Genomic DNA, 24,655 nt, shown 5'->3' with positions numbered 1-24,655 from the left:
AGTCACAACCTCAATTGCCCTGCCTTTTTCTCTCAAAAAAAAAAAAAAAAGGTGGGGTGAGAGAGTGGAGTGGAAGATACCATTGAGCTTGTGACTGGGAGATGACATGTGTGACTGGGAGGATGACGGTGTCCTTTATAGTCATAGGGATGTTTGGAAGAGTGGTGAGGTTAGGAGGAAAGATAATGTAATGAGATCTGTCATGAAGACTGCAATCCATCCATACCTGCTCATCCTGTGCAGCTTACTCTGTCCCACCCAAAATAGAAAGGGGGGAGGCAGGATTAATAATTATCAGTCACTGCCCTAGCACTTGGAGCCTACCCTCCAAAAGGTGCCTGTCATAACCACAAGGTAAACTTGAGGACAAGAGGTAGGTATGCCAGAAAGGGGGATTGCCCCAAAATCACCTACTTGGTTGAATGTAACTTGTACATAACTGAGTTTTCACATGTTGTCCATCTTTCCCCCTAGAGTAAGCTCCTGGACAGGAGGCATTCTGGTTTGGGTCTGAATTAGGTCAATCCCCTGTTGTCATCAAATCCCACACAGTCATCAAAATCCAGTGGCAGGAAAAAAAGGCAAGAGATTGATGAGGGCCTGGGATGCAGTGGACGACCTGATGTCTCTGATCTCTGACCCAGCTCTCCATGCATTCCACAGCACCTGCTTCAGCTGCCTTCATGACTTTTGGAACAAATTGTTCCCACCCACCTATTCCTCTGGGGGAATTCTTCACATGCTGGGGGCAGACATCCCTCTAACTCACCAACGGGTTTGAGGTCTGTTGGTTACCTTCAGCCTGGATTAGCCCATATACCAAGACAGTTTTACCATGGTGTGGCCTCTGCACGTGCTACAGCTTCTTGGAGACACAGGTGAGAGTTGAGTGAGAGGTGGATAAGGACTCGGCAAGCCCTCACACCAGAGGTACTAGTCTTACCTGAACACCCCATGCACCTGCCTAATAAATGTTTCTAGGTTAATTGCTTTGGACTTGATGTAAAGAAAAAAATCCTAACAATCAGAGCTAGGCAAAAATGGAATCCAGCCTTTGGAAGGCTGGATTGCCCATAAGCACTTGCTAGTTATGTCGTGGAGAAGATTCTTATTAATGTGTATGTTGAACTATATGGCCCTTGAGTGTCCTTCTGACTGATTTTGTAATGGCTATCTTTCCCCTAATGGGGCTCCCTTTCTTCACTTCCCTCTTTTTGTCAGTGGACTCTCCCAGTCACCTAAGCTAGAAACCAGGGTCGCCTTTGGCTCTTTCCTTTCCCTAACCTCCCTTCCCCGCTCTTCCCTACCATTTTCAATTAGTTTTGCAAACTCCAATTTGCCACCACCCTAATTAGACTCGTTAATAAAAAATTATTTAACGACCTACTATGTGCCAATCTCCTGTACTGACAAAAGAAAGCCTGATTTCAAGCTAATGAAGAAAGGGAACAGTAGTGGCATGAATCCCTGGAAAACAATTCAGATTTGGTCTTCTTGGAGAGCCTTGGCCTATCCAGGGTGTGGCTGCAGAGACTTAATATGGGCCCACTGAGACCTCATATCTTATCATTAGCTCTTTTCCCTTTAACAGGAACAAGGCCAATGTACAATTTAAACCTTTTTTCACTGGCAGATTTGCCTTCATAATTACTTGCTTATAATGATGTCACTGAGCTCACACCAAGTAGTGTAGGCCAATTGGACATGGCAGCAAGTCTGAATTTTATGGACACTTTTGCCCTAGTCACCCAAGGGTAGAGAGCCCACATATTCATGACCTAACCCAAGCTATCTGTCACCACTAATGTCCCAAGGATTCTCAAAAACAGCAGCCACCAGCATCAGGAATGGGGAGATAAGGAGGGAGCTGCCATTAGAGGTGACAGGGTTTCAAGTCAGACTTGAATTTCTTGCATCAAAGTTAATTGCCAATGGTACCCGCCTATATATTAAAAAAAAAAAAACCCAACCATGTTTGGGGCCTGCCCAGTAGTATCTGTTGCGAGGAGTTGAAAGGGAGGGTAATTTTTTTGGCTCCTCGGTGTGGTTTGGTGAACCTCCCTGGGTCAGAGCCTCCAGTTGTCTCCAGACCCTGGGGCCCCCTCTGCCCCAAACCCAGGCACCATGGGTGGCATCATGGACATCTCTTTCATGTACCGATGGTTAAAGAACTTTAACCTGGTCCCAAACCTCTCTGACAAGTATGTATTCATCACTGGCTGTGACTCTGGCTTCGGGAACCTTCTGGCTCGGAAACTGGATGAGCGAGGGATGCGGGTGCTGGCTACCTGCTTCACTGAGGAGGGAGCCCAGGAACTCCGAAGGGCAAGTTCCTCCCGGCTACAGATCACCTTTTTGGACGTCACCAAGACAGAGAGCATCAAGGCAGCAGCCCAGTGGGTAAATGCCCAAGTAGGAGATCGAGGTGTGGAGCAATCTGGCTTCTCTGATTTATTCTTTCCTTTCTTCCTCTTTTTCTCTTCTCTCTCCTCTCTGTCCCTCCAGCCCTTCTCCTCACATTAGAAATTTTTTTAGCAGCTGTGTTGGAAAAGGGAGGGTCATCAATTGAAGGGCAGAATAGTATGGATATTCAAACTTTGGTTCTGATGGAAATATTTCCAGAGCTCTCAAGGGGTTGGTTTTTTAAGGTATATAGTTTTTTAGTTATGTTATTGGTAGAAGAAGCAGAGGGGGACCTGGAGAGAACAAATCACCCCTCCCTGTGCTTTTCGGTTGGGCTCTGGTTCACTCAGATGGGCAGGAGGTAAAAGAAGTGCTGTGTGGGGCAGGACTGTTTCTAGAATCAGAGCATTTCAGAGCTGGAAGGGACCTTAGGGGTCATGTCCAACCTCCTCATTTTACAAGTGAGCACATTGAGGCCCAGAGAGTGGAGGGGTCTTATCCAAGTCACGTCCTTATAAGTTTCTGAACAGGCATTCTCTCTACTGTATCAGATGAATGTGGTGCCTCTCGGACACTCTGGCAGCCTTGATCATGAAATTCTTGCTGGCGGCCAGTCCCAGTCTTTCTTACTACAGTCAAAATCATAATTCTTTTTCTGGTAGGGCTGAGCAGCAGCCAGAGAGGTAAGTTCTGTGTGCCTCATATGAGAGGGACGATAGGTGGAGGAGTTTTGTTTCTTCCTGTCTGTACAGAAGAGAGAAGGAAAGCCTTGTCCTGTATGTAGGTCAAAAGGAACAGATACTTGGCCAGGCTTGGAAGTTGTGTCTTAGTATTGAGGGCAGTGGTTAGAGCTCTGGGTCTGGAGTCAGGAAGATCTCAATTCAAATCCAGCTTTAGACATTTACTGGCTGGGTGACCCTGGGCAAGTCACTTAACCTTTCCTCAGTTTCCTCAACTGTAAAATGGAGACCAGAATAGCATCTACCTCCCAGAGCTGTTGTGCAGATCAAATGAGATAGCATTTATGAAGGGCTTAGCAGCGCTTGGTATGTAGTAGGCACTTAATAAAGGCATATTTCTTTCCTCCCTTTCTGTCCCAGGGTTGTAACAAGGAGGAACAAGGGAAGCTAGTACCAGGTCTGAGTTGCCCAAGGAGACATCCTGGGTGGAGTCAGGGGAAGGGGTGACAGCTGTACAAGTCTCAAAAGCCGAGGGGCTAAGGGGGAAGTCTGACGAGTGCCATGACCTCACCCTTGCACCTCCATGGTGCTGATATCCAGCTTCTGGGGGTTAGCACCTGCATCAAATGACCAATCAGCAGGCCGTGGAAGCCTTGCTTGTGACTCATGCCTGGACAAACCTCTTTTGCTTTCCTCTGTCTCCCCCAAATTGCATAAGGTCTCATCACCCTGTCCCCGCCCTGCCTCCCGGCACTCATGGTAATGATTAATTCTGTCAAGTCTGAGTTATATTACATGGCTCTTGGATCTCACTATGCTTTCTCCTTATCAAAGTTGGGGAGAATGTAGTCTTGCTGGTGACAGACCCCAGGGATTAGGAGAGGGTAGCTGAGCAATGGCAGCTATCCTGTGCCTGTATTCTTAAGACCTGAAACAAGCCAGCCAAAAGAAATGTAGTTAGCTCTACCAGTCTGTCTTTCTAGGACTCTTCCTCTTGGGACACTTATAGGTAGAGGGGTCTCCAGAGAGAGAGGCATGTGCCAGCGATGGGACAGGGTGGGAGGAAGGAAGTTTGTGTGGGAACAGCCATAAACCCCATTAACCGTATGATCCCAGACAAGCTAATTCACCTCTCAAAGCTCCAGTTTCCTTACCTGTAAAATAAGGATCATAATCCTTGATTGACCTCACAGGGTCAATGTGAGGAAAGCATTTTGCAAACGTTAAGGCATTACCTAAAATGTATTTTTTTAGGAGGCAGCCAGGTGGCTCAGTGGATAGCAAATGGACCTGGAGTCATGAAGATCTGAGTTCCAATCCAGCCTTAGATACGCACTATCTGTGTGACCCTGGCCAAGTCATTTAACTTCTGTTTAACCTTAATCCCCTGGAGAGGGAAATGGAAACCACTTTAATATCTTTGCCAAGAAAACTCCATGGACACTATGATTCATAAGGTCCATGAAGATATGATTGAACAACAACAAAAATGTATTTTTAGTTTTGTTTTTGTGGCTTTTGCCTATGACTTTGTGGACACAAAGGATTTCTGGTGAGGAATTGTCTTCTCTCAAAGCAGACCTGTTCCCACTCTGCAACTCAAGAGTCATAGAAAATTGTCTGGGACACTGAGAGATTAAGTGACTTGGCTAAGGTCACAGAAACAGACAGTATGGACCAGTCTTCTTGACTCCAAGACTCAACTCTGCCAGATTATAATGATGATGTCTTCATCCTTAAAGGGACCTAGGAGGAATCCTAGCCACCTCTCTGCCTAACCAGTAGAGACAGTAGAAGTCATTCTAAGTGGGAACACCCACTATGGCCCCAAGCATAGACTATCTTCTTCTCAAGAGAAGGGTTGAGGTTTCAGTACACAGGTGGGAGACGCAGGCCTCATTCATTTTCCTACCGGTGCAAGGTCAGGAGCAAATGGGAACTCTGAGGCAGAAGGACACCAGAGGACCATAGATTCAGAGCTAGAAGGCATCTTTAAGGACATCCTCATTTTTCAGATAAGGAAACTAAGGCCCAGAGAGGGTAAGTGATTTAGTCAAAGTCACACAGGTAGTAAACAGTAGAGCTTGGACCTCCAAACCTCTGATTCCAAAGTAAGAGTTCTTTGTAATGGAAAAGAATGGTAGATTCAAGCCAAGAGACCGTTTGAGTCCCAACTCATACTGTCAGTGTGAGAACGCTGAATTGAGAATCCATAGAGACCTAATGGGCGCTATAGGGCATAGATATATAGGTTCCTTCCTCCTACACTATCCCACCTGTGGCACATGCCTCTCTCTCTCTGGAGACCCTTCCACCCATAAAAGGCTCCCAAGGGGAAGAGCCCTGAAAGACCAGATGGGCAGAGTTAACTACATTTCTTTTGGCTGGTTTGTTTCAGGTCATAGGGATGCAGGCACAGGATAGCTGCCATTATGCAACTATATAGGAGTCAGAAAGGCTGGAGTTCAAATCTAGTCCCAGGTATTTACTAGCTGTGTGACTTGGGGTCAGTCACTTAACCCTATTTGCCTCAGTTTCCTCATCTGTAAAATGAGCTGGAGAAAGAAATAGCCAACCATTGCAGTATCTTTGCCAAGAAAACCCCAAATGGGGTCATGAAGAGCCAGACATGACTGAGCAACATCAAGAGACCTACAGACTAATCTTCGTTCTGCCAAGTGTGATCCTGAACAAGTTACTTCCCCTCTAGGCCTCAGTTTCCTTATCTGTAAAAGAAGGGATCTAGAGTAAGGTGTCTGTAAAGTTTGTTTTAGCTGTAATAGTCTATGAATATGACTGCTACTATCTGTGGGCTATTTCATAAGAATCCACAATTTCATCATGTTACTTTTGTAATATTTCAATATTACAAATATTTTCTTTGTAGATATTACCTTTGTAATCTGAAACCCCTCCAAGCTGTGGCCACCATGAGTCACCCCTCTGCTTCCCATCTGGTACAAAGGGCTCTTCTGATGTATCAAGGCTGGTTAGAATCCATCACCACTCTCACACATGAATTGTCTTTCACCTTTTGGTTGGAGCTGCCCTAGCTTGGCTCGGGCCCTCGTGGTCTGCTCCTTCCTCCTAATGGAATAGAAGCCTCTTGAGGCCAGGGGCTTTCATTCTTGTCCTTTTAGTCTCAAGGGCCTAGCACATCTGGCATGTACTAAGTACTTAAGTGAAGGTGATGCAATGGCTGGAGTGTCCGAGTTGAAGTCAGGACAGACTTGAGTTCAAATCCAGTCTCAGACACTTGCTAACCATGGAACCCTGGGCAAGCCATTGAACCTCTCTTGGCCTCATTTTCCTTATCTGTAAAATGGGCGTAATAATAGCATGGAACTCCCAGGGTTATCGTGAAGATAAGATGACTTTTTAAAAATACTTTTACAGACCTTAAAGTACTAGTTATTATTATGAATGATGTTTCCTCATTGATTGGCAAACCTCAAGAGCTTAGCTATTCAAGAATAACTCGTTTAAATATTTAAATCATGTGGCAAAATTAGCGTTTAACTTTCAGTGTCCTTCTTTGTCTCAATGGGTTTGATGCCATTAACAGAGGTAGAGCTGGGTGGAAAAGAAAAAAAAGTCTGGGACCTTTGGCTCATTTCCTCCTACCTTGCAACAAAACTGTGGCCTTTGGTTTGGTAGAAAGGCCAGTCCCAAAGTTCTGTGGTCTCTACAATAATAGTAATAATAATTCACACTTTTAGAGTACTTAATAAATAACGTTCCTTATAATAACCTGTTAGATGATATAAATTTGTATCATGAGTTAAATAAATTTTTAAAAATTTCATTTTATGATGAGGAAACTGAGATACAGAGAGGTTAGTGGAATTGCTGGTCAGAAAGCCAAGATGTAGGAAAGTCAAGATTCAAGCTTATATCTTCCAACACTAACTTGAATCTTCATTCCACTATGCTGTTGCTTAGTTTCCATTGCTTTAATTTTTAAAATTTATCCTTTTCTTTTGCAGGGGGGAAGGCAGGGCAATTGGGGTTAAGTGACTTGCCCAAGGTCACATGGCTAATAAGTGTTAAGTGTCTGAGGACAGATTTGAACTCAGGTCCTCCTGACTCCAGGGCCAGTGCTCTATTCATTGTGCCACCTAGCCACCCTGAAATTTATCTTAAATTTAAAAAAAATATTTCCTTCCCTCTTCCATTAAAAATAACCCCCAAAAAATCCTTATAGCAAATATACACAGTCAAGCAAAGCAGATTTCCACATGGGCCATATCCAAAAAGTAGGTGTCTCATTCTGCATCCTGAGTCTTTCTCTTCTCTGTAGGTGGAATGGTTTCTCTTCCATCCTCTAGGATCATGATGGTAAATTGCATTGATCAGAGTTCTTAAGTCTCTCAAAGTTGTTGGTCTTAATGTTGCTATTGTACTTTTGTCTGTTTTGGTTTTTTGGTTTGGTTTTTAGGAGGGAGTCACACAGTCAAGTGACTTGCCCAGGTTCACACAGCTAGTAAGCGTCTGAGGTTGGACTTGAATTCAGGTCCTTCTGACTCCAGGGCTGGTACTTTATCCACTGTGATGTTATTGTTACTATATAAAGTATTCTCCTGGCTTCCCTTAATTCAGGTTTCTCTAAAACTGCTCCTTTCATCATTTCTTACAGCAAAATAGTATTCCATCGCATTCATGTGCCGGAATTTATTCCGCCATTCCCCCAACTGATGGGCAGCCACTTATAGTGGGATGCCCATAATACTTACTCTGTGCTGCCCTCAGGGCATCTGGGTGATAGGGTGGAATGAGCACCAGGCTTGGAATCAGGAACACTCATGTTCCTGAGTTCAAATCTGTCCTCAGACACTAGCTGTGTGGCCCTGGGCAAGTCACATAACCGTGTTTGCCTGTGTTTCCTCATCTGTAAAATAAGCTGGAGAAGGAAGTGGCAAGCCATTCCATTATCTTTGCCAAGAAAACCCCAAATGGGGGTCGTGAAGAGTGGGACACGACTGAAACACCTGAATAATTCACCTCGAAGAGTTGTGATAAGGAGTGAATAAGATAACATTTGAGGAAGTCTTTTGCAACCCTCAATTAGCAGAAATGTGAGTTTTTGTGGGGAGGTGCTGGGGGTCAGGGTGTCCCAAGATGCTAATTTATCAGCATGTGAATTCATTTGTACTAGAAGGAGCGCTGCCTCTGAGGTTGGGATCTGGGTTTAAATTCCCAGGCCTCAGTCTTCTCATTTGTAAAATGTGGTGCTAATATTTGTTAGAGTCGTATTTTATAGGTATTTGAGGTGGTTGTAGTGAGGAAGTCATAGGATTTCCTGCTTCTACTCTGCCATCTTGGCTCTGTCCCACTCACTTGTAAAATGTGGACATTGGACTATGTGACCTTGGAGGTTCCTTCCAGCTCTAGATGATAATTCTATGATGCAGTAAGGAGTAATATGGACTTGGAATCAGGAAGACTCCGGTTCAAATCTCCCCTCTTACATTAGTTGTATGACTAGGCAAATCATTTAATTTTTATGTGTTCCAGGTGACTCCCTAAGACTAATCTATTAAGTAATAGCATAGATTGCTAAGAATTTCCTTATACTGATGAAATCACTGATCTGTTGGCATATCCCACAAACATCTTTCTTCTCTTTTTACTTCTTCCTTTCCTCAGGGCTCTGGGGTCTGGTGAATAATGCTGGAATCGGTCTGCCCAGTGGCCCCAATGAGTGGATGACCAAGGAGGATTTTGTAAAGGTGATAAATGTGAACCTGGTGGGATTGATTGAGGTGACCCTGAACATGCTGCCAATGGTCAAGAGGGCCCGTGGCAGGGTCATCAACATGTCCAGCAGTGGGGGCCGAGTGGCAGTCATTGGCGGTGGTTACTGCGTCTCCAAGTTTGGTGTGGAGGCCTTCTCTGACAGCATCAGGTGAGGGGATCCCATTCATTTTACCCAACCCACTTTACTACCTGCTGTGTACTTCCTTAAGTGTGAAAAAGAAAGCTCCTGTTGGGGTTATCAGCCCCAAATTGAGGAGGAATTCAGGAAGTCTGGAAAGGTCTGAAAGGGGCATATCTGGAAGAGTGTGGCTCATTGTTTTCTCCTTGTGCAGGACCAAGTCAGAAGGGGAAAGCTTGAAACTTAGTGAAAGACCTTTCTTTCTGAAAATAGATATTTAAAGATATCTCTTTTTTTGTTGTTGTTTTTAATCACCTTGATTTTACGCCATATCCCTCCCTCACTGAGGGATTTTTAAATATTCAAACAGGAACAGGGAAGTGTAATGCCAAGCAAAGGCAACTTCCCAAGGTTCAAAATACCAGCATAGCTGCTCTCCATTTTATTCAGTGACAAATTTAGAACAGAGAAAATCAAAATATAACATAATTCAAAATACAGCATTCACCAAGTGTGATTCAATAATTTCCAAGTACTATCTTTTTCCCCATAGATGTCCCAGCATGGAAAAGAACACCGTCTAGTAGAAGGCTGAGCCACCATATTGAAAAGATCAAGCTTCCTTCAGTCAATTTAGCAGGAATTGATTTAGGGACTATTTAGTGCCAGGCACTGGTAATACAAAGATAAAAATGAAACAGTCCCTGCCTTCAAGGAGAATACATTCTACAAGGACGATACAACATATATGAGAATGTGGGCTAACTAAAGGAATTAGGCAAGTCACAGGGATTGTGAATGGAGCAGTAGGGCAATGATTTTTCACGTATTTTCCTCTAGCAATGACAATATTGATTTGGTTACTATTCCCTGAGAAAGAGAGAAAGAGCTAGAGAGTAGGGGGGGCGCCATAGCATGAAGCTGAGGGGCAAGTACCAAGATGCCTGTGCTGCTAAACCCTGGCATCCCAGCAGAAGGGAGGACGTATAGTATGAGAGTGTGGTGATAGCGAGATAAGAAGTCTCTGAAGACCTTATATCCTCAAGAACCTATACACTCAGGGAAGAAACTATACTCCCACAACTCTGTTTCTTTTCACAGTCATCCCTTTCTAAGCCCTCAGACCAGTGTAGGAGGTCAAGAGTGGGAGGCTTGGATATGTCAACTAATTCTTATTCCCGATGGCCCTGCCTGCTCTAACGTGGTTACACACTGGAAGAAGGGGACACTGGCATGAATTTCAGTGTGTGTGTGTGTGTGCATGTGTGTGCATGTGTGTGTGTGTGTGTGTGTGTTTTAGGAAGTTCCCCAGGCACAGATTCCAACTGGTTGGAGAACATGGGTATCAGGGAGTAGATGAATTTTTCCCCCGCCCCCCCCCCAACACACACAGACAATTGTCCCTGCTAAAATCTAGAAAGTCTTTGGAACAGGAGTCACATTGACCTAAGTTCATAACTTTCTTACTAGGAGGGAGCTCTATTATTTTGGGGTGAAAGTCTGCATCATTGAGCCTGGAAACTACCGGACCTCCATTTTGGGCAAAGAGGACATAGAAGAACGCATGCGACGCCTATGGGAGCGACTGCCCCAGGAGACCAAAGATAGCTATGGAGAGCAGTACTACTACCTTTGTAAGTGCCCTCACCCAACATGGCAGGGGCAGGAAATGGGGCAGGACAAGGAGGAGGGGCAGTGATGGGGAGCAACGCCGTAGCTATGAGTGGGTTAGAGGTGAGCAGGGTCATCTCTTCTGGACAGAGCGAATCACTCAGTTCTCCCCCAGCATTTTTTTTTTTTTTGCTTTTTGGAGGGCAAGTAGGTTAAGTGACTTGCCCAAAGTCACCAGTGTCTGAGGCCGGATTTGAACTCAGGCCCTCCTGACTTCAGGGCTGGTGCTCTATTCACTGCGCCTCCTAGCTGCCCCTCCCCCATCATTTTAAAACATGTGTAGGGGACAGGGATGGAAAGAACTTGGGGACTGCCTTCAAAAAGGAAAGGAAATCATAAATGGGTAGCCTGTGGATTCATCTGTAATCTTGATCTTTATCTTGGACCTTGGGTTTGTTTATTGTTTATATCAGCCAGGGGATCCCTTGTACTTCAAATAGGGGAAGCATGATGTGGAGTCATTTTAATCCTCTGTGTTCCCTCCTCCCCTTCTAGCCCCTTCTGGGAGGTCTAGGTTATGGGATGAAGATTTGTCGTTATTGTCTGTCCTTCATTCAAAGAGGACCAATCAGAAAGGTGATGTCATGACTCGCAAGTGAATTAGATTTGAGATGAAGATAGAGGCCATAAGGAGGACTTTAGCAAGTAGGGTCTGTGTCCAGCAACTAGTAGCTGGCTAGTCTGATAATCCAGCAAAATCATTGATTGAGGATGTCATGTGGGAAAAGGATTCTTCCCCAGAGGAGCAATGGAAGGAAGTTGCAAAGGGCTCTATGTCAGTATAAACTTACTAATAATTAGAGTTGTCCAAAAGGGGAATTGGCTGCCTCGAGAAGTGGTGAGATCTTCTTACTGTGGAAGTCTTCAAGCAAAGTCAAGTCAACAAATATTCATAAAACACCTACTAAGTGCCAGGCTGTGAGGACAGAAAGAAAGGTGAAACAGTCCCCACCCTCAAGGAACTCAATCTAACGGGGAAAAACAAGTCAATATTTATGTACACACCAGATATGTAGGAATAGATGGAAGGTGATTTCAAAGATAAGGCACTGGGAATCTGGGGAGGGGAAGACGAGGAAAGGCCTGTTGCAGAAGGTGGGACTTGAGCAGAGTCCTAAGGGAAGTCAGTAGACAGAGGTGAGGAGGGACAGCATTCCAACAATATGAGACATCGAGGTCAAAGGCATGGAGTTGAGTTGAGTATAGGTCAATGTGCATGAAGGTGAGTGAAGTGTAAGAGGGCTAGCAAGGGTGGAAGGGGCCGGGACTCAGATTCCCCAAACTTGGGCTTCCAGGTTGTGAAGGATTTTAAATGCCAAATTGAGGGTTTTGTATTTGATCCTGTGGGTAACAGGGAGTTTATTGGAATTTATTGAGTAGGAAGATGATGTGATCAGATCTGAGCTTTAGAAAAATCACTTTGGCAGTTGAGTGGAGGATAGATTAGGCAGAGAGGCCAATTAGAAGACCATTATAATGGTCTGAGTGAAAAATGATGGAGGATCTATACCAGGGTGATAGCCATGTGAGTGTTGAGAAAGAGACATATATGAAAGATGTTACAAAGGTAGAAATGACCATACCTGACAACAGATTGGCTCAGTGGGGTTCATGAGAGTTAGGCATCGAGGATGACACTGAAGTGGCCATCCTGAGGCACTGAAAGGAATAAGAAAATTGGGAAGAGGGTAGGGTTTGGGGGGAAAGAAACTGAGTTCTGTTTTGGACTTGTTGAGTTTGATATTCCTATAGGACTTCCAGTTTGAGATGTTCAAAAGGTGACTGGTGATACAGGACTATAGCTCAGTAGAGAGACAAGGATTGGCTAAATAGAGGAGGGAATCATTTGCATGGAGATGATAATTGAACCTGTGAAAGAACTGATGAGATCATCAAGTGAGATAGTAAAGAAGGAAACAAGAAGAAAGCCCAGGACAGAGCCTTGGGGATTCAAACAAAAGCAAAAACCAGTGGACATAGTCACTGCCCCTGACTCTGTATGCAATATTACACACTCATAATCTGTTCTGTCTGGGCATGTCCCCCACCCACCCCCCAACACACACACACACACATGCACACATACATACACACAGACACACACATACACACACACACACACACACACCAAGGCTCAGATACTTAAAATAGTGTGGTTGCATAATTTGTCAAACATAGCAAACACAGAAGGAAATAGGTCAAGTACTCTTATATGGAGCTATCTGCCTACAGCCATCCCTTGCTTTCAGTACATTTCCTGATGATACTCTTGGGATATGTATGGGGAGGAAGGAGATCCTGGAAACAAACACAGCCCTAAAGGGATCCAGGAAGGGAATCTTTCCAGGGCCCCATCTCAGGATCACAGACTATAGCAGGGGAAAAGTAGAGGGAGAAACCAGTCCCCACTCCCCAAACCCCCAATAGCTACCAGTTTCAAGATCTGGAATCTTCTAGCAAAGTGGTTAAGTAGATAGTGAAATAGGCCAGACTTGGAGTCAGGAAGACCTGAGTTCAAATCTAGCCTCAGACACTTACTAGCTGTGTGACCCTGGGCAAAGTTTTCCTCAGTTTCCCCATTTGTAAAATGGGGATAAAAATAACACCTACCTCGCAGGGTTGTTGTGAGGATCAAATGAGCTCATCATTGTAAAGCACTTAGCACAATGTCTGGCTCAGAGTAGGTGCTTTATAAACGTTAGCTATTACTGTTAACCTACCATAGAAATGTCTGGTGCCTCAGTGTCTGGATCACCTTAGTAGTGCTTGTCTTCAGCTGCCGTACCCCAGGCTGATCTGGTCTTGTGACAAAGAAGCAGCAAAACCAAGGGGAAGAGCAGCCCATCTTCTCTCACCAGCCTGGCCACCAGGGAAGGGCAGGAGGCAGCCAGCCTTGGTCAGCAGGAGACAGGAGGCAATGCTGCTTCCCTGCCATCTCCCTGTCCCTCGGCGGAGGTTCCTGGGCCTCTCAGCTTCCCATAGAGATTAAGCCAAAGCGATTTTTTCTTTTTTTTATTTCTGAGAAGGAGACCCAGCAATACCCATTTAGAACCAAAAGGGACCTCAGATGTCACAGTGTCAGAGAATCTCAGAGGCCATCTCACCCAGTCCCCTCGTTTTATACATGCTGAAGCCGAGGTCACATAGGTAATGAGGAAGATTCAGGCTTTAAACCCAGCTCCACTGGTTCCAGATCTAGTCTTCCTACTGCATCACCATGTCTCAAGCCAGGCAATTTCATATTCTAAGTATTTATTTAAACAAGACGCTCTCCTAAACATTCCATGCCATTCTCTATGCCAAATATGAAAATGATTGTCACTTAAGCAAATGAGATGAGTCATGGAGATTTGATAGCACAAAAGCACTTTTCCATTTTACAGAAATGGTCTCTGTTCTTTATGGAACAGAGTTGGAATGAGACACGGGTTACAAATCTGAATGCCTTGATAACGAATGGTGGGGGTGGGGTGGGAAGGAACTATTGCTAGAACTAAAGGCACTGTATTAAATTAAAAAACACAAAAGCACTTTTCCACAATGGGTGACAAAGAGACAATATTGGAAAACCAGACAGATCACAAGTATGAAACATGAACAAAACTATGACATAAGAAGACCTGCTCTATTTGTGGTAATTCCCTTCTCCCCTGCCCCCCCTCTCCCAGCTCCACACGCCTACCTCGATCACCCATCTCCATTGCTAGTGGAGATGTCCTAATCCCAGGACAGGCTCTTCAATTATTCCAACGCAGTACTTTCAGAATTTAGAGTTCCTCTGAGAGCCCCCTAGCATGGTGTCACATTCAATTAAAGCATGGTAAATACTCTTGAATGAAGGGGGGAATACTTCATCTTTAAGCCATGCCCATGTACTCCCAGGCTATTCTAAAGCAGGAACTCCTCTGTATAACGGTGTCTCTGGTCAAAGGGCTTTGTCTATGACAGGTTAACTATCAGAACCATTGAATCACAGAATTTTAATAGGAAGGAACTTCAACTACTAGTCCAACTCATACCTGAAAGGAATATTGAATAATAATAATATTTATAGAGTGCTTTGAGTTTTGCACAGTACTTTATAAATATTATGTCATTTTACCTTCACAACAACCCTAGAAGGTAGGTGTTATTATTACTCCCATTTTACAGATGTGGAAACTGAGGCACTCAGCGGGGAAGTGATTTGCCCAGGGCCACATAGCTAGTAAAGTGAAATTTGAACTCAAGTCTTCTGTTCACTTGATCACCCTTATCCCCACCAAATGTTCTTATAGCCTCTGTTAAGACTTCTGGTGAGGTAGAACCTACCACATCCTTAGCTTATTCCCTTCCTCCTTTTTGGGAGGCAATCAGGGTTAAGTGAGTTGTCCAGGGTCACACAATCTGAGGCTGGACTTGAATTCAGGTCCTCCTGACTCCAGGGCTGGTGCTCTATCCACTACACTACCTGGCTGCCCCAACCTATTCCCCTTTTCACAGTACAAATGGTCAGGAAATTTTTCCCCAACACCAAGCCTATAGTTGCTTTTTTGCACCTGTGGTTTCAGGTTCTGTGCTCTGGGGCCAAACAGGACAAGTTAAATTTTTCTTCAGCTTGAGCATCTTCAGGTCTTAAGAGGCAGCTTCAATGTTCCCTACCCTGACACCACTCCATCTAGTCGTCTCTTCTTTTGGCCAGACTCCTTCAACCTCTCCACCATCCCAGTTATCCTGCTCTATCTCCTCTCCAGTTTATCAGTGTCCTTCTTAATGGTGCCCCAAGCCAAGGACAATGCTCCAGATGAGGTCTGACCAGAACAGAATACAGAGGGACCATCATCGCCTCCTTTTTCCTGGAAACTCTGACTCTCAACACAGCCCAAGGTTATATTCACTTTAGTAACTGCCGCTAAAACCCCTAGAACTTTTCCAGACATTCTGGGATCCCTCTGTGACTTCCCTACTCCTGTGAAGTTGATTTTTTCAGCCCAAGAACATGATTTTTAAAATTTCTTCATATTTTTTGCTTTGTTAGATTCAGCCCAATACTCTAGACTGTCAAGGCCTTTTTGGATCCTACTTATGATTCACCCCCACCTCACCCCGGCCTTGTGTCACTCATCCACAAACTTTCATTTGTCCAAGTCGCTGGTAAAAATATTGAACGGCACAAAGCCAACCACAAAACCTTGAGGCACTCCTCTAGAAACCTTCTGTCAAACTGACATTAACAACTCCTCTTTGAAGCTGGTCATCCAGCTTGTTTGGAGTGCATCTAATTGCAATGTCATCTAATTTATTTTATCCTTTCCCCCACAAAAATAGCATGATGATTTTGTCGAATGCTAAAACCTAGGTAAATTAGTTACAGTACACCAGTGATCAGTAGTTCAGTAACATGTTTGCTTGTTTTTTAAAGTAAATATTAGTTTTGTATGACCTCTCCTCACTTCTCATTGTTCAATCATGTCCAACTCTTCATGACCCCTTTTGGGGTTTTCTTGACAAAGGTATTGGAGAAGTTTGTCATGTCCTTCTCCAGTTCATTTTACAGATGAGGAAACTGAGACAAGCAGGGTTAAGTGACTTTTCCAGGCTCATATAGCAAGTAAGTGTCTGAGCCCAGAATTGAACTCAGGAAGAAGAGTCTTCCTGATTCCAAGTCCAGCACTTCATGTGCTATGGCACCACCAAGCTGCCTTTCTTTCCTCTCCTTACTAGATGTTCCTTAAGCATCTCTTTAATAATCTAATTTTGAATTTCCAAAGGAAATGAAGTTGAGCTCACTGGTTTATAATGTGCAAACGTTCCCTCTTCCAAAGGTTGAGACAATATTTATTCTTCTTCCATCCTTTGGTACCTCTTCCATTTTCCATGATCTTTCTTCAGATATCTTTCAATACTCAAAGATGGAGTTCATCTTGACCAAGTGACTTGAATTCATGAAGGGCAACTAGGTGCTCTCTTATTTTCTCTCCACTTTTAAACTCCCCATTAGCCATTTTTGTCTTGTCATTTCCAATGTAAAAGTCTCTTCAGCAGAAAAAACAGAAGGAAAAAAAGAATTGGACAGATCTGCGTACTCTCACTCTCTTGCCAACTATTATGGTCCCATCCCCTTCAAGCAACAATTCTATTCCTTCTTTGTTTCTTCTCTTTCTCTCTATAGAGCCTAAAAAATAATTCTTTATTTGAGTTCAATTTACCTAGTCATCCTCAGCCCGTTCTATGCATTAGCACTCTTGATACTGTGTTAATAGAACCATCCAGGGCTCCCTACTTTCATCCATCACTTTCTTCATCTGTAGAATAGTGTCAATAATGGAATCCAAGAATCATAGACTTAGAACTTGAAAAGTTCTCAGGGGTCATCTATTCTTGTCTCTTTTTTTTTAGCAGATGAGGAAACGGAAATCCAGAAGGATTAGATAATATATGTGAAAGCTTTTGCAAATTATAGAGAACCATACAAATATTTGACATGATTATTCTGAGACAACTACTTATATCACTAACGAGTTAGTTTAGGATTTTTATCCACTCTTGTCTAGATTGTTAAAAGAGCCTCCTAGTTTCTTCGTCCTCACTGCAACCAAAGTGATTTTCCTTGAGGACAGATCTCACCACGTCACTCCACTATTCCATAAATTCTAGTGACTACCTACTACCTTTGGGATAAAATAGAAACTTCTCTGTTTAGCTTTTAAACCTTCCCCCAAACTGTCTTCCCAGTTGTATTGTACAATAATCCCCCTTCCACATCTTACAATCCAGTCAAAATGAACTTTTTTCTTTTTCTCACACACCACACACGGTCTCCTATCTATAGGCCTCCATATTGGCCAGTCCCCATGCCTAGAATGCAGTGTCTTCTCTCTTTTACCTCAGAGTAAAAGGCATTGTACTATTCCTTCAAGATAGAGCTCAAGCCTTCTCTTCTTATTGAAGCCTTTCTTGATTTCATCATCTGCTAGGGCCTTCTCTCTCAAACTACTTTGTTTTTTATTCTATATATCCATTTATATTCACATACATATATATCAATCAATATTTACATCTATCTGTCATAAATAAATAAATCCATATTGCCTCCCTAGTGGAATGTAAGCTTCTTGGGAGAAGGGATTGTTTCACTCCAAATATTTATACCTCCATAGTCTGGCATAGTGCTTGGCATTTAATACACACAATAAATTCTTATTGGTTGATTGACAAGATTTCCCAAGTGATATATGATCATTCAAAATGGACCATAGTCCAACAAACACTACCCTGTAAACTCATACAAGTCTTCACAGCTGTCTCTTATGAGCCCTTACCCATTGCTATGAGCTAGGTAAGTTTCTCCTAGACTCCCCTAACTAAGCCTGGAAAGCCTCCATTTGGCGAGTCTTCTACATGACCTTTTATTCTGTTGTAAACATTTGGAACCTTAGCAGGAGGAGCAAGGCTTCTTGGCACAATAATTTTCACTAATGTTTACTCTAGAACAATAATGGGAAAATAATTTACTATTTGACTTGAACACATTCATAATTTTTGAAGTCTTTTTCTTAAAAAAAGTTTAAATTGTTGGGTATTGGTATGAACCTGTGATTTCTTTAGCGAAGATATCTGCAACTCCTTTGTAGCTACCATCTTTAGAGAGTTTTCTAAGTCCACTGAGGAGTTAAATGACACAGTGGCCATGGTCACAGCTAGTAACTGTCCTAGGCAGGACTGGAAACTAGGACTTCCTGACTCAAAGGTCACTTCTCCATGTGCTATGCCCATGGTGCTTTTCACTGAAATTATATTATAGTTCAAATGACTCAGTGATACTGTCATCTGATGACTCCTTTTATGAAGTCAGCTCTCAAATACCATCTTTTTTTATACTGAAAAACGCTATTTTTTTTCGGTTTGATCTTTGTGGCTTATTTTTAAAAATCACATCTTATTTGTTCTGTAAATCTCAGGATGGCAATAAACTGCTGACAGCTATGCCCTGTACAATGTTGCCCCAGCCACCACTCGTTTCTAATGTTCTCTTTAGTTGGTGATAACCAAACCAGCATGGTGTTTAACAAAGAGCTCATCAGGAGTCAGTGAGACCCAAATGCAAGTCCTGCCTCTCAGGGGTATTATATAACCCTCGGTAAATTATTTAACCTCTCCAAGCCCCAGGCAGCCCTCAATGTTTATAAATTGCACAGTAGGGAGAGTGAGGAATGAGGGTAGAGGAGAGGGAATTTCTTAATGGAAAGTTCTCTACACCAATAAAATCACAAGCCCTGTCTAAAAACAATCCCCAAACCACACACTCATTCTTGTGATTTCTGGCAGGTCATTTTAGATCTCTGGGCTGCAGTTTCCTCATCTGTAAAATGAAAGGGTTGGACTAATTGATTTCCTTTGAAAAAATTATTAATATATTTTGTTTTCAGATCACCTACATTTCCAACTATTGCTCTCCCAGAGAATCATCTCTTATAATAAAGAATTCTTAAAAGAGGTTTTAAAAAGTTCAGTAGAAGTAACCAGCATATAAAAAAATTCTGGTATTCTACACTCACAGTCCCCTCACCTTTACCAAGAAGCAGGGGATGAGCAAGGAGGGGGGATGTCATTTCTTCTTTGGTGCCAAGCTTGATCATTATAATTTTACAGTATTCAGTTTCAATTGTTTCATTAATCTTCTATTTACATTGTTATAGTTTTTGAGTTTATAATTTTCTGATTCTACTTACTTAACTTTGCATCAATTCATAGAAATCACTTCATGATTCTCTGTATTCTTCATAGTCATCATTTCTTTTTTTTTTTTTTGGAGGGCAATTGGGGTTAAGTGACTTGCCTAAGGTCACACGGCTAGTTTTGTGTGTGTGTGTGTGTGTGTGTGTGTGTGTGTGTGTGTGTGTGTATGTGTTAAGTGTCTGAGGCCGGATTTGAACTTAGGTCCTCCTTACTCCAGGGCCAGCGCTCTTACTCACTGTGCCACCTAGCTGCCCCTCATCATTTCTTAATATTCCATTTCATTTATGTAGATACTCCCCAGCTAATGGGCATCTGCTTTGTTTCCAGCTCTTTGCTAGTACAAAAAGTGCTACTGTAACTATATTGATGTGCAAAGGGTTTTGGACTAATTGGTTGCTGGATTATCATGGGAAGGGAGCTCTAACATTTAGCGATTGAGAATTGGAGATAGTCTGAATGTAGAGAAGTTGGGCGGGTGCTGCCTTCTTCCGGTTCTTGGGAAGTGGTAGCAACAGGGTTCTGGAGAGTATGCAAAAATCAGAACTGAGGAGATGTATGTAAGCCGGTACAAAATGGGGATTGGGAAGGCTTGAAGCTATGGGGATAGGATAAGCTGTGGAGACATTGCAAAGATTTCTACTGACACTTGGAAGACCCAGGAAGCTGCTTCATAGGTAAGAACAGGGAACACTGTGGGGAGATTTATGAAGAGAGGGGGGTGGTCCTTATTACTATGATAAAGATGATCATAGAACCTAGATTTTAGAGTAGAAAGGAACCCAAAGACCAATAAGATATGGTTCAAGTCCTATCTCTTACTAGCTGTGTGACCCTGGGCATTTAACCCATACTCAAAGGAGAATATTCTCTATAACATACTGTACCTAACAAATGGTCATCTAACCTTTGCTAGAAGAACTTCACTGAGATTCTGCTTCCCCCTGGGGGAGCTCATTCCATTTTTGGATAAGTCTAATTGTTGGGAAAATTTTCAATTTCCTTAGTTCTACCTTTTGAGGCCAAGTAGAATCATTCTAATCCCTCTTCCATCTGCAAGCCCTTCATATACTAGAAATCATCTGTGAAGTCCTTGCTGGGTCTTCTCTTCTCCTATCTGAAGATCCACAGTGCCTTCAAGTCTTCCTTGTATGGCTTGATCATGAGATTCTCTAGCATCTTTATCCTCTTCTTCTGGATGTTCTCCCCCTTATCAATGCCTTTTATTGATATATTTTTTATTGATATTTTATTGATATATTATTATATATTATATAAAACTGTCCATTCTATATAATCGTCAGTCTTTTTGGCTACCAGTCTGTATCATTGTTTCCTCAATCATCCCAAAGCTCCCTCTACCCTCTCAGGTAAGAAGGACTTTGATTAGCTGGAGGATATCAAGCCCCTCATTTTATAGTCAGTCAAAAAATATTTATTGAGTGACTACTATGCGGCAGGCATTGTGCTAAGCACTGGGGTTACAAAAAGAGGCAGAAGATAATCCCTGCCCACAAGGAACTCATATTCTAATGGAGGAGACAACAAGCAAACAAATATGCACAAACAATATAGGACAAAGAGGAAATAACTAGAATTAAGAGAGGTTGGGAGAGGCTCCCTGCTGGGAAGTTGGGACTTGAAAGAAACCAGAAGAGGTGGTAAACAGAGATGAGGAGGAAGTCCATTCCAGGCATGGGAGACAGACAGAGAAAATGCCTGGAGCCACTGAATCATGGGGAGAGTAAATATGAGAAGGCTGGAAAGGTAAGAAGAGGCTAGGTTATGAAGGGCTTTGAATGCCAAACAGAGGATTTTGCATTTGATCCTGGAGGCAATAGGGAGCCAGTGGAGTTTATTGAGTAGGAGCATGTCATGATTAAACTAAGCTTTAGAAAAATCATTTTGGTAGCTGGATGGAGAGTGGACTGAAGCAGAGAAACTTGGGGCAGGTACCTCCACCAACAGGCTATAACAATAGTCCAAGGGGTGAGGTGATGAGAGTTTGGGCCAGAGTGGTGACAATATCAAAGGAGAGAAAGGGAATATATGAAATGTTGTAAAGGTGAAGTTGACAGGCCTTGACAACAGATTGGATTGGGAGAAGTGGGGAGAGTGAAAGGTAGTGTGGAGTCAAGGATGGCACCTAGATTTCAGCCTGAGGGACTGGGATGATGTTTTCACCTTCTATAGGAATAGGGCACACGGGGAGGCCAGGTAGCACAGAGAGTAAGAGCACTGGCTCCAGTGTTGGAATGACTGGAGATCGAATCCCGGGCTTAGACACTTAGCACCCACCCAGAAACACCTGGCCATGTAACCTTGAGCAAGTTACTTAACCCCAATTGCTTAGGGGCGGCCAGGTGGCTCAGCGAGTAAAAGCACCTGCTCCAGTGTCAGGATGACCTGGATCAAATCCAGGCTCAGATACTCAGCACCACACCCAGAAATAACTGGCCGTGTAAGCTTGAGCAAGTTACTTAACCCCGATTGCTTAAAAAAAAAAAAAAAAGGAATAGGGCACATGGCGGGGAGTTGAGGGGAAGGGGATAATGGGAGGTTTAGAGGGAAAGACAATGAGTTCCATTTTGGACACACTGAGTTTAAGCTGTCTACTGGATATCCCCTTTGAGGTTTCTGAAAGGCAATGAGATTGGAGGTCAGCAGATTGGTGGGTAGGTAAAATGGAGAATCATTAGTATAGAGATGGTAATTAGATCCATAGGAGTTGAGGAGATCACCAAGCTAAGTCGTAGAGAGGGAGAAGAGAAGAAGGCCCAGGACAGAACCCTGTGGGACACCTACACTTAGAGGGAGTGACCTAGATGAGAATTCTGCTGAAACAACAAAGAAGGCATGGTTAGACAGGTGGGAAGAGAACCAGAACAAAGCGGTGTCATGAAAACCTAGAGAGAAGAGCGTGTCAAGGAGGAGATAGCCAGTGTCAAAGGCTGCAGGAAGGTCAAGGAGAATGAGGATACAGAAAAGGCCATTGGATTTGGCAATAAGAGATCACTGGTAACTTCAGAGAGAGCAGTCTTGGAATCATGAGGTTAGAAGCCAGATTGCAAGGGGTAAGAAAAGACCGAGAGGAAAGGGAGGGCTCCTACTGTAGAGAGCCTTTGTGAGGAGTTTAGCTACAAAGGGCAGAAGGGATAGAATGATAGTTAGTGGGGATGGAAGGATCAAATGAGGGGTTTTTATCAGGATGGAAGAGATATGTTTATAGTCAGTAGAGAGGGTGAGATTGAAAATAAGTCAAAGAGTGGGGATGACCGAGGAGCCAATCCGTTGGAGGAAATGGGATGGGACGGGATCACTTGAACAGGTAGAGGGGATGAGGAATAAGGCTGTCCCATCATGTGAGACAGGGATGAAGGAGGACATACAAATGATGAGGAAGAAGATGAAACTCATAGCAAATGGCCTCCATTTTTTTTCTGTAAAATAGGAGGCAAGGGTCTCAATCTACAGATGAAGAAATGGAGGTTGAAAGATGTCCAATGATCTTCGCAAAGTCAGACAGGTAGCAAGGAGCAGAGCAGAAATGTATGAGCTGCCTTGATCAAGGGTGCCTGAAACAGTGGGCTTTCCCAGGCCAGTTTATCATGATTCCATGTGTAATATTCCCAATCTCCTCCAAAAGACTGTAGTCTCCTGAAGATAGGAGCTGTGGTTTTTTATTCCCTTTGTATTCTTCTCAGCATGTCTGCACATCTCTGGGATGCAATTAATGTTTAATTGAATGAATGAATGGAATAATAATGAGACATGGGGGAATAATTTGCAGAGAGTCTTAGAATCTCATAGAAGAATTAGAAGAGATGGGCTCCAAAGGAGATTTCAGGAGAGGGAGACAATTTTATGCAGAATTACTGACCTTTTGATTTTCTCTGTCTTCTAACGCAGACACCAAAAACTTAAAAAATCTGACCAGACTGGCAGAACCGAAAATCAGTGAGGTCACAGACTGTATGGAGCACGCCCTTACCTCTCGAAGTCCCCGGGTTCGCTATAATCCTGGCCTGGATGCCAAACTCCTCTACATCCCACTGGCCAGGTTCCCCACGCCACTGACGGACTTCATTCTGAGCCGATATCTGCCCAAGCCAGCAGACAATGCCCTATGAGACACTGAGAAAGGGTATTGGGGTCTGGTAAAGCACAGGGCAGTCCCAGCGTGGCTGAGTGTGAGGAGTCATTTTCTTCAGCTGAAACTTCCCTTCCCAGGATTTTTTATGCACTTCACAATGAGCTTCTATCACCAAGCCAATGCTTAATGCAAACCTAGGGTAGTGTTCCCAGGTTCAGAAACCCCACCAGGATGCTGGGAAATCACAAGAACATAATAATAATAACAACCTACATTTACACAGTATTTTCTGGGTTTACAAAGCCCTTTCTTCACAATAACTCTGTGAGGCAGGTGGCAAAGTATTATTCTCTCAATTTTACAGATAAGCAAACTGCGACTCAGAAAATTGAAGTAATTGATAGAACTTTGCACATTTAGTTAGTAACAAGGATAGGATCCAAATCTAGGCCTTCAGATTATACAACTAGTGGTCTTTCCATTACACCCAGTTGCACTGTATCCTCAAGACCGCCGGCAGCTCAGTCTCATCAATTTTTTGCTGACATACAATGCCGAGGACAAGGAGTTCCTTCTAAATATTTAACCAGAAAATATAATCAGGTCCCAATTCTCCAAACTAAAGAATGGTGAGGAAGTTGTTGGGAGTCATTTGCAATAAGACACATTCTTTCAAATGTCTATTTTCGATTTTCGGTCTTTGAATATAAGGGAAAGCTCATCCTCTAACCCTCCAACCTGGAAGTTGTGTGACAATACTACAGCCATCACATCCAAGATTCTTATCCAAGTAAAAACCTTGAAATGATTTCCCTAAAATTCCCCATTGTTTTACTTAGTAGATGAATGCTGTGCATATTAATAAACATTTACAATCTCTGCCTTGGAGGACCTTATTGTCTAGGGGAGTCGATGCTGAGACAAACCAAATTAATAAAAATAATGAATTAGAATGTTCCGACAAGAAGGGACCTTCTTGTCGCTAGCATTGTATAGTGCTTTAAGGTTCAGAAAAGGCTTCTCACATCAGCTCCATGAGGTAGGTCTTGTTATCAATCCCATTTCATTTATAGATGAGGGAACCAAAGTAGGGAGAGACTGAGCGATTTGTCGGGGTCAGTCACAGAGGCAGTGTCTGAAGCAGAATTTGAACTCAGATCTTCTTACCTCCGGTCCATCTCTCCATTTCACCACCTAACTGCCTCATAAACACTTTAG

At 43.2% G+C, this 24,655-nt stretch overlaps 1 protein-coding gene across 1 annotated transcript; it reads left to right on the top strand.

Annotated features, from left to right (window-relative positions):
* Positions 1-1,954: 1,954 nt before the first annotated feature.
* Positions 1,955-24,316, top strand: LOC138154848 (short-chain dehydrogenase/reductase family 9C member 7-like). The gene is made up of 4 exons (XM_069079862.1): positions 1,955-2,425; positions 8,730-8,988; positions 10,429-10,592; positions 23,254-24,316. Exons 1-4 carry the CDS (start codon positions 2,125-2,127, stop codon positions 23,472-23,474), a joined length of 945 nt encoding a protein of 314 aa, XP_068935963.1. The 5' UTR covers positions 1,955-2,124; the 3' UTR covers positions 23,475-24,316.
* The last annotated feature ends 339 nt before the right edge of the window (positions 24,317-24,655 follow it).

This window comes from Petaurus breviceps, unplaced genomic scaffold (assembly GCF_028583685.1).
Source record: "Petaurus breviceps papuanus isolate PSGF00001 unplaced genomic scaffold, PetGlider_PUasm1.0 154, whole genome shotgun sequence".
Lineage (NCBI taxonomy): Eukaryota > Metazoa > Chordata > Mammalia > Diprotodontia > Petauridae > Petaurus > Petaurus breviceps.
This window is presented reverse-complemented; position numbering and strand designations above follow the sequence as displayed.

What these genes read in the sequence shown, in the direction of transcription:
- LOC138154848 (XM_069079862.1), top strand. Translation starts at nt 2,125, where the DNA reads ATGGGTGGCATCATGGACATCTCTTTCATGTACCGATGGTTAAAGAAC. An exon ending in TGCCCAAGTAGGAGATCGAG is followed by an intron (nt 2,426 to 8,729) that starts GTGTGGAGCAAT and finishes TCCTTTCCTCAG; the next exon opens with GGCTCTGGGGTCTGGTGAAT. An exon ending in GCCTTCTCTGACAGCATCAG is followed by an intron (nt 8,989 to 10,428) that starts GTGAGGGGATCC and finishes CTTTCTTACTAG; the next exon opens with GAGGGAGCTCTATTATTTTG.